The sequence below is a fragment of the Falco punctatus genome, assembly GCF_963210335.1.
Source record: "Falco punctatus genome assembly, chromosome: 3".
NCBI classification, from domain to species: Eukaryota; Metazoa; Chordata; class Aves; order Falconiformes; family Falconidae; genus Falco; species Falco punctatus.
This window is the reverse complement of record NC_137582.1, coordinates 54,395,689-54,410,964: the sequence shown is the minus strand read 5'-3', so window position 1 is coordinate 54,410,964 and position 15,276 is coordinate 54,395,689. Positions and strand designations below refer to the sequence as shown.

The window sequence follows — 15,276 nt, the reverse complement described above, 5'->3', positions numbered from 1 at the left end:
ACCCTGTGTACCAGTGACCTCTAGCCAGGCTAGAGGAAGACTATGAATCATTCAAGAACCTCAGTTTTCTTTACAAGCATTCAGTCTGTCACAGTGAACAAAGCAGGCCATCCTCTGACAGGATTAACAGGAGACCTTCATGATGGAATAAACAGCTCTTTTATGACAGACGTCACATCGTAATTCCTTGGAAATGCTAGTACAGGAGGAAAAAAAATCCAAACCAACAAAACAAAACCAAGCAGGAATTCCACCTTGTTGTTGACAGTTGCCATGATGCAGAGAACGAGCTGGAATTTGGAACTCATCAAATTTGCTGTGGGAGACATTACTCTGATAGCACGGTCAAAGTGTTTGGAAGGAACACGCCAACCATGCTTTAGGAATTTCTGGGTGTGTTGTAACAGCTAAGAAACCCAAATGCATAGCTTCCAAATAAATAAATAAACCCTCCTAAACAAACACATTAGTCCAAGAGAAAAACCACATGTCTAAAAGTAGTTTGCTTCAGGATGCATAGAGTCCTAAGTTCTATCACTTATCTTCAAGCACTACCAGCCAGATCTTCAAGTCACCCAAACATCTGGGATAAACAAGAAAAATATGAGGCCGCACAGTGTAAATCTTCAAGTATTCATCCAGAAAAGCAGGTGATTTTATAAAGGCCTAAGTAATTTGCTTGCTATAAATAAAAGTAAGTAATTGTAAAAGGTACAGATTATGAAAATACTTGAAGCTTTTAAAACACTGTTTTCACTGAGATTCCCGTGAAGCTTTGAGCTTTCCCTTCTATTCTGCTGCATGAGATGCATGCTGGCTTGGATGGTTCTGTGTTTCTGAGTCACCTTGTGCAGTGCCTTCTACTGAAGCTGCTTGTTCAATCAATAGTAATGGTTCTGGGGAGAGTGCATCATAAAAAGTTAATATGGATGTAGAGCATTTTCCTCTGTCATTTGCTGATGACTTGTGGATGCAAGGTTGACATGAAATAATTTTTCTTGATTTTAATAGAACACTGGCAGTTTTATCCTATGAGGCCTCATTCTGAATATAGATTTTTGACGGCAGTCTCATGCTTTTTTAGAATACTTTGACACTTTAACGCTTACTTTAACTTTGACAAAAATGCAAAGATCTTTATGGCCAATGCCTCTTGCCCACAGCTTTGCTCGTACAGTATTTTGCTAAGCCACAGTCTGCAAAAATGAGATTACTACTTGTAGGGAACTTGTTGGGACATTTCATCAAAAGCTTAGCATTTCAAGTTCTTAAATCTCGCATAAAATGCACTCAACACCAAATAAACCCCAACCAAATATAATCCCTTCCTCCTTCCCCTGGGCACCGGAGGTGAAGGGGGGCAAGCAGGGAACCAAGAACAAATTAACCTAGGAACTATTATCATTTAGTTCAAGTACAGGCAGAAATCAGATTTTACAAAATGTCAAACCAAAACAAAGTAAAATCACCTCTCGGAAAAGCAAGACAGAACTTATTTCCATCATCCATTGCAGACAGAAAATTACGTGCCTACATGAAAAGTTTGTTCTCTCTATTCAGCCATTCTGGACAGGCACAAATTCCTAACTTTGGAGCTGTGGGAGAACATACCCACTTTTTGCCTACACAGTGGTCTAAACCTCTTTCTACAGAAGTGGTTATTAAAAGCTTGCTACACTTTGTACAAGCATTTATTTTCTTTTCCTGCAACATTTGTTAGGAGTGTATAAAGACCTTTTATACCTTCAAACACTATGGTCTACTGTTCAATGAATCAGGAAAGGGACCAGTGTATCTGAACTATGTGGCTGGTAGCTAAGATAATTAATTTGCAACAGTGGCCTTAAAATTTGTCTTAAGAAAGCAAGCAGGGGTTTTGTGGCTAAAAATCATTCAATTTTCTATAAAGCCCTTAAACCGCTCTGTATCTATGTGCTTTCTCTGCTCACTGTGAGAAGAAATGATCCTAATTAAACATTTCTTATCACTTTACTGTTACTCCACCCACTGACAGTTTTCCCTTTTGTTGCACTATGCTCATTCACTGCTAGTGAAAGGCTGCATTTATGGATGGTTTACATCCTGCTAATCTCCACAGCATTCATACAACATTACCTCCTGCTGTACTACCCTGACCATACCTCTTGCAAAGACAGTGATTTCACTGGAAAGGAGCACAGGACAAGATGGACAGAAGAGAGACTTCAGCACCATTTCTGAACTGTTAAGGATATTACTCTCACCATATGCTGTTACAATGCTTAAAGTTTCTGACCTGTGGCACAACCTTCCCCGACACTACTCTAGCATCACCTGTGCCTTCCCAATGAACAATATATACTCTGAGAAACTTACTGGCTGTCCTGAGGGTTGTGTGGACAATAACTAAAAATCAAAACCACATGAAAATTACCAAACAGATTCTCCAGAGAATTGTGGGTGAACAAGAGCTGGAGAATATGTGAACTGGAAAATTAGTTCTCACAAGACGAAGTTTTCTTCATGTTTTTTAAGCTTCTAACTCTTCTGTGTAGTAAAAGATGCACAAACAGGATGAAGTTCTTGTACTCAAATTATCTGTGTACGAACAACTGGAATAGATACATAGATTCAAAGGGCCGTCCTCAATTTACTTAATAACATAAGCAATTTTCCAAAACTACATAAACGGAAGTTTCCTTTGCATATTGCTTAGAAAGAAAGTTATGCAGAAAAGACAGGAAGTAGGAACAGTACTTGGGGAAATGCAGGAACCACGGAAATTAAGTGAAAATAAGAACAAATTTCAGACAAACAAGCGAGCAGAGGGAAGATACAAATGTCTGTACCAGTGAAGGGAGACACTTCTCAGATAAGTGCCGGATGACTGTGACTGGGGATGTGGAAGAAATACACTTAATTTTTCAAGGCTTTTTACTGGAAAATTTCTTAGGCTCTGTTATATGCACTGTTCCCCTCACAATTATTCTACTTACTTCTACTACTACTAAAGTGCATAAATCTACTCTTTTTCATGTTCATAAACCACTTAATAAACCTCCTCTGAAGGAAGGAAGTTGCACTGCTTAGAAAATCACTAATTTGGAGAGAGAGAGAGAAAAAGCAGCTATTCTTAGCATGTACACATCACTTCTAGTCCTCTGACATATAAGCAGTGGTTCAACCAGAGGTGACATGAGAGTAAATGCATATGGCACCTGCCTGGAAAGGTAGCTGAATAAACACAGGTGTGCCCTGACACCTACTTGAAACATAAATACTTTCCAAGCTGAAATACCAGTAGTGGCCAATCTGTCAATAGCCAACATTACTGTACATCTAGGGAGGCATTCACCCACCACCGAAAAAGGGTCATATTTGGAACAGACTATATTGGGCACTCTGTACTGGTGATTCTGTATAACAGGATTCCAGACAAGGGGTGAAGAAGGTTTTCAAACTGCAATGAGACTGGATGTTAATTTTCATTTAAATATAAGAGACTCAGATGGAATGTGGTCAGAATGCTATAGAACGTAAGTGGACAAGATACTGGTTTTACATCTCATTCAGAAGGCAAGCAATTTGTATTTTTGGAACTGCAAAACATAATACGAAAAAACAACAATATATTTCAGGTTTTTAAAAATTACTTATTGCCTTCAGCATTTAATGCAGAAATTAACTACCTATCATAATGTGTCAATGGAAACAAAATGAAGTGCAGAGTGAAGTGCAAATCTATTAATCATGCCTCACCTGATCTTCTTCTCCACCACCTTCTTCATCATATTTCAGAATGTTGTCCCTCACATCATCTTCTGGATCAATTAAGAGCTGCTTCGCCTGACGTTCTTTATCACGGCGTTTCATCCATACCACAAACATTAAAACTAAAACTACATTGCAAAAAAGGAAGACACAAAACCACATCTTGATTCTGAAGTACAGCCACAGAAAATTGTACAAACTTAACATCAAGATTTAAATAAAGGAAAGAAAAAAAAAAGTGCCAAGATGGTCAGCTTTGACTGTTCTGGATGAGGTTTTCTGTTGTTTGTTTGGTTGTTTTTTTTTAATAAAATATTTAATAGAAGGCAGCTTAAGCAAGGGATGTTTAAACTAAACCTACTACAGGCAATTTGTAGAAATCAATCACATATTCAAGGTCGTAAGTCACAAACCTATTCCACATCTGCAAAATAAATTTGTCATGAAAAGAAGTAAAAAAGACCAAACTTCATAAACCACTGGATTCAGAAGGGATTCTCCCCAGTCATGGCAAGAATTCTAAAAGATTACATTATTTATAATTTTTTAATGCCATGTCCCAAGAATATATAGCAATTTATACAGTTTAAGTAATTCTGACATTGGAACATTATCAAGCTTAGGCAATTCTGGCATACGGCTCAGCAGTCCATGAGAATAGACCATATTGTTGCCTAAGTTTAGATTCATGTTTATAAGTAAGAAGAATCAAGGTTGAAGAAAACACAGTGGCATTTAGAGAATGAGAAATAAAACAGAATAAATCTGAGTAAATGATTTTCTGATACAATAGGAATGTTTCCAATTACAATGATCTTCATCGAAAGAAATTCCACTGTATCTAGAATGTCAATATATGAAGAATATCTTAAAGGACTTGACAGTTTCAATAAGGCTCTGTTAATCCAATACCTAACATTTTAAGTGTATCTCGTATCAAGAAAATAATTGTACTGAACTTGTGCACAGCTATGGGCTTAGCCAGGCTCAAATATGTTTATTTATTTATTTAAATTACTCCTTTCCACCATTTTGTACACTCTATAGACTAGGTGCACATTATACTCTGAACAGGTTAATCCCTTCCTTGTGTTCCACCACAATCAGAAATCATGTTAACCATAACGTGTAGGACAGCTAGCAGATAATTTACTACACTGGACACACACTTAGTCATGATGTTCAGTCATTTTCCTTACTGAACGCACTTGACACAAAAATAAAATACTAGCACAGCTTTATGTAGTGCTTAAATGTACACATCTCTGTTTCTGCATGGCTGCCTGCTTGTCGTGCCTTATATGAAGGGCTGTGATGTATTACTTTCCAAAATCCTCAAATAGCCTACTTACATGAATCTGAAGCACAGTGGCAGTTAACGACAGAGAACTCTTTAAAGGCACCGTTACCCATTGTGGGTGGCATCAAATTACAGAGTACCAGCAGCACAAGAGCAACTAGACGTCTGGGGCTAATCACATCTCCAACCTGGTCACTTGCTGGTGTAACGTTAACAAGTACCCATGGGCATAGATGGAAATTCTCTTTCACAAACCCACTGTGGGTCTTGACTGTCACACAAGTGCTAGTGATGATCTGTCTCGCTGACTGCTAATCCTTTACTGTTGGAAAGTATTAATACCTGTCCAAGACATTAAACTAAGCAGCAACAATTCTTGGACTTGAGTCTTTAATTACTCCCCCATCTTTGTCAAGGTACTAAAACATAAGCTGGTACTTGCAAAACAAGAATAAAAGAGATCTATGTACTCACTGAGCAAGATGATGATACAAAGCAGAATTGCAATGATGGCACCAGTGCCCAGCCCTGCGCCAACGATCCGGTCAACATCAGTGCAGTCTCCGTTTATGTCACATTGGCAAACTTTCACTTTCAGCACAGAAGTGCTAGAAGCATGTGGATTTCCAGAATCTGTAATTACTATAGGTACATCATAGATACCAGCCTCCAGGAACCTGATCCTTAAAGAGAGCTGGGCGTGATCACCTGTGTGTGAAAATAAGGCACTTGTTAAAAAGTAATGTACTGCTCATCCTCATGTTTAAAATAGCACTGGCAAAAACAGCTCATCTTTGAGCTCTGTGTTAACTTATTGTTCAACCCACTAGATGACACTCATGATAACAGACTTCTTTATTATTGTGAACATCTTTTCTTTCTTAAAATTCCTTGTTCTTTGGAGGACATACACTAAGGTGCTTTCCTGTTCATATTAGGCAAATTCATGTGCGTTGCAAAATAACACCGAAGTAAAATACAGAAAAGCATATGCAAAAGTTTCTTTTAAATTATTAAGATTTCTATATTGTTAATTACCACTAATTCGAACAATTGTCCAATTCCTTTTAATGCTAGCAGGTGTGTCAGGGAGCTCAAAGGCAAACGGGCCTGCATTTGGGTCTATGTCAGGGTCTATAGCAGTGATGTTAATCGCATTAGGCTGTAGCGTTTCACAAGTTGTGGCTTCTTTTGGATTCACTTGGGGAGCATTATCATTGATGTCCAGCAGGTATATCTGAAGTGTGCCAGTTCCACTCATCGGAGGAATTCCTTAAAGAAAAGAAACCAGCATTGAACCTGTTTCCAATTGCAAAATTACTTAAATGAAGCTATACCAAAACTTTTCAATTACCATGTACAGATGGCTCACCCCAGTCTGGGGATTCTGTCTTTACCAAGCCAATCTAACACTGTCACTGCTCCTGCTTAACACGCGTATTCTTATGTAACCTGCTCTCAGAAAAAAACTTGCCTTACTCAGCAAGCTTCAGCAAATAACTGTAGATCTATGGATCAGGGACTCAACCACTTTCTTGATCAGACAGCCAGTTCATCTCCAGAGACAATCCGTGTCAAGTGCCTCAAAGAAAAACGTGCAAAATTGGGATAGTTTTTCCTCTGGAGAAATTTTTTTGTAACTTTGAATATTTATGATCACTCTTTACCACAAGTGTGCTATTTAAATTCTTTCTAATACCAACTTTCAGCATGCTACTTCTAGACATTCTTGCTATCCATATCAAATGTGTGATGCTTCCGTAAACCTTACAAAAGTCACACATTTATGTGAACATGTGGCACTGAATTTCTCAGTATAATTAGCAATGGTTCTCATTCTACACACGCCCCCAGTAATCTTCCAGTTCCATTTGATTTTTTTTTCCTTCAAAAGAATCAAAAAGATAGAAATAGTTGATCTAGATTTGTTATACTGCATCAGTGTGCAAAATTTTACAATTTGCCTCCTCTCCAAAGTAAACAGCCTCAGTGTTTCAGTTTTTCCCTCTAATCCAAGAACGTTCGTAACTGCACTTGTCCATCTTTGTGGTATCAGCTATGAATAGTACAGCACTCCAGCAGAAATCAAGACTCATATCTGAGCAGAGACTCTTTAATTATCATTAACAAACTGATAATGAAAAGACACTTTCCCTTCTGCACTTCTGTAACCTGAATGTGGAAAAATACAATACCCCTACCCCAACAAGTTACTCCCTGTAAAGTTAACCTGTGCTGTGCATTCACTCAGCCTACTGCACTCCTGTGCACGTTTTTTTCAGTTTTCTATAAACTTGACTAATGTAACTAAGCCAGTGCCTTTCCCCAAACTTATAGAATTACTGTTCAGCCCACTTCCTCAAGTAGCTGGGAAATATACAAAGTCTGATACTAATACAGACTTCCAACTGGATGTATTCTAAGCATATATTTATCGCTTTCTGTCCCAGTAAAATTGAATGTCATTCAATCACACAGAAGAAAGCTTTTTTAAAAAAACATACAATGTTGATACACACCATTATCAGAAGCTAGAAACGTTGCATTATACATATTGTTTTGCACATATATTGACTCTCTGTCCAAAACAGCTGTAGTAGTTATTTGTCCATTAACAGGGTCAATTTTCAGCCAGTTTGCAGGATCTGAAAGTTTTGAGTACCTGTGTATTTGATCACAAGTTGTGTTATTTGTCTGCCAACATGAATATTAACAACAAAGACAGAATTACTATTTTAATTTGTATTCTGAACATATTTTTGGAATTTGAAGACAATATTTCCCAGATTTCCATTTATTAAGCTTTTTTGCTAAAATTCTTGAAAATACACATTAAAAAAACAGTCCTATGTTTAGATGCTTGAAGTGCCCTCCCATGTAAGTTATCATGTAACTGGAGGAAATCACACAATTACCATAAACTATGTGATATTCATACTCACACTCAATTAAAATATTCATTTCAGGCTCCCCCTCGCTTGTTCTATACCTGCAGAGCTGTTCATACTACCTTTTAGCTTACCAGAGTGCTGAGAGCAGGAGAGAGGGATAAGCAGTGTTAAGAGTAGCACTAACTCGCAATATTCTAGTGCTTTCCAGTATCACTTAAAGTAAATTTTTTAGAGACCCTGGTTGTACTGCATGTCTCATATTAATTTGAAAGAGGAGTGTCTTTCAAAACCATCCTTCTATCTGATAAATTCACCCTCTGACATTAATCAAGTGCAAGCTATCTTAGGTCATTAAAAATGCATATATCCTTAAGTTCTAATGCTATCATGTCTATGATGATTATGTCCAGAAACGAGCAAAATATCACCAACAGTATACAAAAATTAAGAGGAAAAAAATCTATAAGAACCTTGATTTTGGAAGGAAAGACAGAAAGTAAGTTCTGGAATTTCCTCTACATGAGCTACAAAAGCTGTTGGGTAACCTAGGAACGTGAGTCCCGGCCGCTGCTGTGCCTTAGCTTTGCAGCGAATTACCATGTTTTAAATGAGGTATGAGAAAGCATGCTTTAAGATTTCAATGTTTTATTCTCTTAACTTTTCTCATTTACCATAGTTTCAGACATTGGACAAATCATGATCCAATTATGATCATAGCTATCAGTACAAGAGTTCACACATAGACTACAGCACCACTTGGCATTGCTGGAGAATAAATGAGAAGAAAACCCTTCAGATTTGGTCTACAATCTGATGTGGTTCAGCTGCCATGTCAGAATTACTGGTTAGTTTAAATTGCAAATGATCTTATTTCACACAAGCGTGTGTCTGCTCTGACTGAATATGTCAGGATGTCATGTATACTTTAACACAGATGCATAACTGCATTCTGCCTTGACGAAGTGGGACTTAGCATTAGAAGATGACCCAGTTTACAGATCTACACATGCTGGTCAGGTCACCTTCTCTACAGCCAAAAATCCCTTCAGAGAGCACTGCACATAGGAGGTATTGGTATAGCTGTGTGCTATGGTAAATGCAGTCATTTCATATGCAGTCTCTTTGCTCTCCACCCATTCTATAACACAGATACTGCATTTTAACTGTTAAACAACTGTAAAATGTTTATATAGACCTTAGAGAGGTTTGCTGCATGTAACGATCTGGGTCCTGAGCAGTGAAAGTTGTCAACATGCTACCAGCAAGTAGCCCTTCTTCTTGACGTACAAGCTTAGGGTTTGGAACAAAATACGGACTCTCATTCACATCAATGACCGTAATGGACACAGTTGCTGTTGACTGAGGAGGATGCTGAATCCCCTTAGCCAAAGGCACTTGATTTTCCGCAGCTACAGTAAGTACAAACATCCTGTTGGTCTCGAAGTCGATAGGCTGGGAAAAGCAAAGAGCAGGAAGTGTTAACATTTACTCACACTAGTGATGGATACACAATAATGTTTTTACTTTAAAGAACATTTTTAAACATTACTTGTACTGTTTTTCTCAGAAATGACCACAGAGACTAAAGAGAGCCCAATAAATGTAGTATCTCAACATGACACTGGGTTGGGGTTTTGCTTAGCAGCAGAAGCAGCAGTTTTGAAGTCAGAAACAACTAGAAACCTTGTCATTCTTGGATTTAACTTACTGTGGTACTGCCATCACAGCTAACTGAGGAAACAAGTAGTTACATCAGAAAATTATGTAGAAACTTCCAGCTTTGTGCAGACGTGCCTCCTGAGGAGCTCTGCTGGGGAGAGAACCCTGCCTTCTCTCTCTTATGATGATGAACGTTTCCTTTGAACAAGATCATGACCATACCTAGCCCCATAGGATCAGAGATTCCCAGGCCCTTAATGTTTCACTAGAAAGTCTCTTTGTGATCCCAGCTAATCCTGCTTTTGGAATACCTACAGCTCCGATCTACACAGTCCAGACAACCTTCAGTTTGGAAACTTCCTCACTGAGCCAGAAGTCCAATTTAAGGAGTAAAAACAGTTTGAGGCTAGAGTTCCTCTGTCATGCTGCACAGCGGTGAGGCATTCCCCAAGCCCTGATTCGCCTTTGTACTATGCACTGTACTACTCACACTGATTCTAGGCTTGAAGGAACCCTGTACCTTACAGGGGCAGTTGGCAGGTGACAGTATGCAGTCAGTGACAAGAGACAATCCAATCTTCATTACAGGTTGACAGATCAACTCATCGCACTGCCAATAAAAACTGTTGGCAGGCTTCCAACTCTTCCCATGTCTGGGTGCTTAAAGGAGTGCTACAAAGCACAGACACGTAATTCTTGCTGGAAGACTGCAATATAACAATTGGTACCTCTGGGGAAGTGTAGTTATAAAACAGAGGCAGTTCTTAAAAAAAACCCCAGTGTGAATTACCACTATAGCTGTACAAAGACTGTATCTTTTTGTCAGCTAGATAATGAGAAGATTTTAAGAGGGGGGGGGGGGGGTGGGGGGGGTGGAGGAAAAACATGAAGGAAAAAAAAAAAAAAAGCGAATGTTTTAATTTCCCAATGGGAACACTGGCATCTCACGGCTGACTTTGTAAGTGGATCAGCCAAAACCGGAACAGGCCAACTCAGAGATGAGACACTTTATCAGAGGGCCATGAGGAAAGGTGGCTACTGCCTGGCAGGTTTAATTATAGAATCACATTGTTATTATCACTTGAAATAAGTCACCTCTCAACACAGAGCTGTGCTGGGTAGAGAATGAAGACAGGCAGGTTATTCCATAAAAGGTATTTAAATGAGGTTTTAAAAATAGCCAGTCCTTAAAAGCCTCTTGTACAAGTGGCCTCCCACCTATCACTTCTTCCTCTCTGATTGTGCCACAGCTGCCTGTATCTGTTCCTTAATGGGAACATGTTGACATAAAAAATGCAGACAACAAGCATGACGACTAATGGAGGCCAGGAGGCTGTAAGCTGTTTCTTTATACTAGCAGCAAATACTAAGCAAATGTTTTTTCACAGACTAATTCCTATCTTTTGGCAAATACAGCTTCAAAATCTGTCATTTTCAACTACCTAGCCTGATTTTTAAAATCAATCAGTTGGAATACTACTGATAGTGCAAGCAGGGAAATGCTCCAAGATGTGAATGGCTAACTTTCGTAAGATGGTGCCCATCCATTTAACTTTCCTCCCAGAATCATGCTGGCCTCAGGAGTTCACATTTCTCCCCCTCAGTGTTCTCCCCACTTATTCCATCTCTGCTTAATTCCCTGAAGTGCAAGCATCTCTTACCTTCACAACAGTCACCAGCCCATCGTTACTATTGGGATCGGTCAGGATGGTAAATCGACCTGTCGGGTCTCCACCGGTCATTCGGTACATCGCATTCCAAGCAGGTGTGTGGGGCTGATCTTTATCCGTTACCGTCAGATTTGCTACAATCACATCCACCCTGTTTTCCGGTACTTCCCCGTAGAACTGCAAAACCCAAGAAAACATTTTACACCTCAGCTGCAGAAGCACACAAGAGCCACACCATACTGAACATTCATCAATGTTAGAGAGCATATCTCCCTTCACTGCAGCTCTGACAATTCATCTAATGAGGTTTACCTGAGGCCACCCAGAAAACCGATGGCTTGATTCACTTGTCAGCTTCTGCCTTTTGGCCTAAGCAGAATACTGTATCTAAGGGATATATATTCTGCACGTATTTCAATTCTGCCTGCCAGTACACTATTTAATAAGCAATAAATATTTACTGTCTGTGAATATAATGAGAAAAGTGGGGAACGGTTACAAATACGCACATCCTTCAGTTACTCCCACCCTGTACTTACAGTCATGGCAGTGAACTCTGGGGGATTGTCATTGACATCTGTCACAGTGATGACAGCAGTTGCTGTGTTTGAAAGACCATATGTTGGGTTTCCTTCCATGTCCGTAGCTTGAATTATTAATGTATATTGTTGTACTTTCTAAAACACAAAGTGACATCGACATAAGTTTTAGACAAAACTAACATTACCATAGGACAGCAGGTGTTCCCAAAATTGCACTTCACTAAGCAGTGGAGCCTATCACACTGTTTATTCTAGTTAACATCACCCAGAAAGAAAGGAGAAAAGTTTGTGCCACAGGAATATAGCACCAGGTTGCATCTAGCTAAACTGAACTACTCCCTGATTTTTTTCACCGACATGAGGACAGATTGCCTGCATCCTACTCTCAAAAAGCCAAAACCACTTTATGCAATTAATGCTATTATCACAGATTTAACAACACTTTTCAAATGGGCTAAAAACTGGGACGCAGCATATACTGAAACCGGGTGAGTCCTCAAAAGCCGTTAGCAGGACGAGCCAAGGTAAGTTTGTTGGCCAAACGGCTGCAGCTGCCAGGGTTCTGTTTCAGCCAAGCCCAAGTATAAAACTGCTGTTACAGCTTCTTGCAATCGCTATGGAAACCAAAGATGTCTAGGCCAACAGAGAGGAGGAAGGGCACCGGCAGAAAGGGGGAAGGCACAACCACATGGGCTATTGCCTTAAGCGTTAAACGCCCTGGCCGAAGATGGCCGCCGCTGCCCCCCCACCCCATGTGCGGCAGCTAATGGCCCTCCGAGCCAGGCGGCAGCGGGGCTGGGACTGCCCAGTGCAGGCCTGACCTCAAACAGGCTTGCTGTTTAAAGCAAAGTCAAGAAGGTTGTATTAAAAAAAAATAATAAAATAGAAGGATGTTTTCTGTGTGGAGTTGCTGAGAAGTTGATTTTAACTCGCTGACAGTTTCCACTACGAAATGCAAATATTGTGCATCCTTTTCCATACAGCAGCTCGGTTTCCCTAGCTTGGAGAGTGCTATGTGCTATTCAGTTCCTTCCAAAAGAAACTGCACAAACATAAGGAGTTGCTATTACTTTGAAATGCCACTTCCATGAATGGTTTACTAACAACAGCAAAAACCTTCTGGCAAAATAAAAATACTTAAAGAAAAGCATTTGTATTTTTTCCCCACTTGGTACCTTATTTTCTCCCACTACTTAAAGACTAGGGTATATGATAACTTCTCACATAAACAGTTTACAAAAAACGGCTATGGGTATCGGTACAAAAAATAAGCAAGGTCAATCCCACTGGCAGTATCTAACTTCCTTTCAAATTCTGGCCAGACACTACAACATACATTAAAGATCTAATGGTTATGCACACTTCCAAGCAGCAAATATGAGCTATTGAATAAAAAAAGTTTTTAAACTAAGCTGCATAAATCTTTGACTCCCACTGAAACTTATTTATGCTCATGTCCTCTTTCACAAAGGAACCCTTATAACACCCCAAATGTGTATTACTGCATATACACCACATGGTTCCTTAAAAAAGCAAGACGAGTATTATTTATACAGAAATGCAGGATATATGTTTCATAATGCATAAATATGCATATGAATTCTGGCTTGGAAAACACACTTGCTAAGTGACCTTCAGAAGGCTTAAATAAAAATCCTAAAGGCTTCCTTCATGACAACAACAAGAGAAGCAGCCACAAGGGAATCAAAGAAATACTTTTACCACTTTCATCTTGGAAAAAAATATACTTTACTTATTGTGAAGCAATAAAATCTAGAGCAGTATGGAAACAAATCTTGCAGCCAGATGATTCTACGTTATTGAAATCGCAGGTGCTTCTGATTCATCTGGGTCTTAACACATTGATCCCAAGAAGCAAATTTCATTAAGGAAACTCCATTATTATTATTATTATTATTACATGGAGACTCGACTTCTGTACAATCTTCTTATTTAATTCCAAAAGAAGTGCACTAGAAACTTCCCCCCCAAATGCCCCAAAAGACAGTGTATATTTGTTTATGTGTGTTTCCTCTTCTCCCTTCCCAGCACTCACACACAGAAGATCAATTGCTGGGAATGAAATTTCAGAAATCAACAAGCACACAACTTTCCAAGCATGGAGAAGAAACTGGGGGAGGTGGCTCTCCTCTTTTTACTGTGGGCTGAGAAGCAGCCAGGGATATGCTGTGGAGCGTGTCAGCAGCCTGCACAGAGACTTTGCAGCAACACATCCAAAACCAAACTGGCAGCTTCAAGAAAGAACACAGACCTCTCATCAGGTCACATCTTTCCACTTCAAAACAGGCCAAATAAAAGAGCACTTCACTGAATTAACCTCATGTGAGGGAGGAATGTCAGTGTGTAAATTTAAGTACCCTGCCTAACTTCTTTGGCACCTCCAGCAGTAAGGCAGATATTTCAATGCTAAAGTGAATTCCACCGCAATAGTGGAAGAAATAAGAACAGCTGGATCTCATGAAACAGCATCTTTTGGGATAGCAAGTGAAAGATTTCTTCTGCCTTTAGCTGAGTCCCCTTACCTAAGCAACTCTTCTCCTGTGCACATTAGCACAGATAATGCATTGTTAACATAAAATACTAGCAGATGAGGCATGCTATCAGAGGAACCACTTTTTTTTTTTTTTAATGCCTACAACACTTATGCGCCTATAAATAACGTATCACATAATTTAAGAATTTGAAATTGTGTCTAGTATCTCATGTGCCTAACTAGGCTTTACAAAGACAGTTAAGACTTAGAGAAAAGGCAGAATGGCAGAAGTGGGTAGTTCAGCTAAGGTTTGTGGACAAGTAACCTTGTGCGACAAGGCACTCCCCCCACCCCCTGTCAGAAGACCTGCTCAATTCAGATCTGGCTTTCTAGACTCCTGGTCGTTTTAATATAATTGACTCCCACAAAATGACGCAGGAAATGAAGGAAGCAAAGCAATGGCTTCGGAAGGAAACCATTTTATCTCATATTAGTCACATTTAATATTTGAATGATTTAACATTAATTATTAATATTCAACATGTGCAAGAAATGTTTATAAATACTCATTTGGGTATCAGTACAGTGATCCATCAGGAAAACTGATGGCAAATGACATAGCTTCTCCAACTGTTCATGCAAGAGTCTAAGCTCCACAGACGGCTGGTTTCTTCTGAGTTAAATCACTCTGGTACAGCTAGTCACTAAGTAATAAAACTCAAGAGTTATCGCTATGTCCTTCTGAAAGTTCAGCTGTCAAAGATGGTCAGGGGATTTTAAAAACAAGGGCAAAGCTGCCCATCATTCTTTTAATTTAATAAGGCAATACTGTAAAGTTCAGGGTTTTCCTTTCCTGAAATCCATTCTCCTCTAAACCAACTTAAATAGAATGAACATCAATAAGACTTCAAAAATTAATTGCAATATCCAACAGTCCGTTTAGCTTTTCAGATCTTCTGGTTGCCCCTTT

General features: G+C 39.2%; 1 protein-coding gene across 2 annotated transcripts in view; it reads right to left on the bottom strand.

Moving 5' to 3' along the window:
• The window catches only part of CDH2 (cadherin 2), a 120,130-nt gene that overhangs the window by 17,066 nt on the left and 87,788 nt on the right, over positions 1 to 15,276 (bottom strand). For both annotated transcript variants that reach the window (XM_080382011.1, XM_080382012.1), the window contains exons 8-14: positions 11,810 to 11,947; positions 11,262 to 11,447; positions 9,137 to 9,393; positions 7,570 to 7,712; positions 6,089 to 6,322; positions 5,525 to 5,758; positions 3,739 to 3,878 (exon numbers count right to left, since the gene is read on the bottom strand). In XM_080382011.1, the coding sequence (XP_080238137.1) occupies positions 3,739 to 3,878; positions 5,525 to 5,758; positions 6,089 to 6,322; positions 7,570 to 7,712; positions 9,137 to 9,393; positions 11,262 to 11,447; positions 11,810 to 11,947 (1,332 nt within the window). The remainder of the gene's footprint in view (positions 1 to 3,738; positions 3,879 to 5,524; positions 5,759 to 6,088; positions 6,323 to 7,569; positions 7,713 to 9,136; positions 9,394 to 11,261; positions 11,448 to 11,809; positions 11,948 to 15,276) is intronic.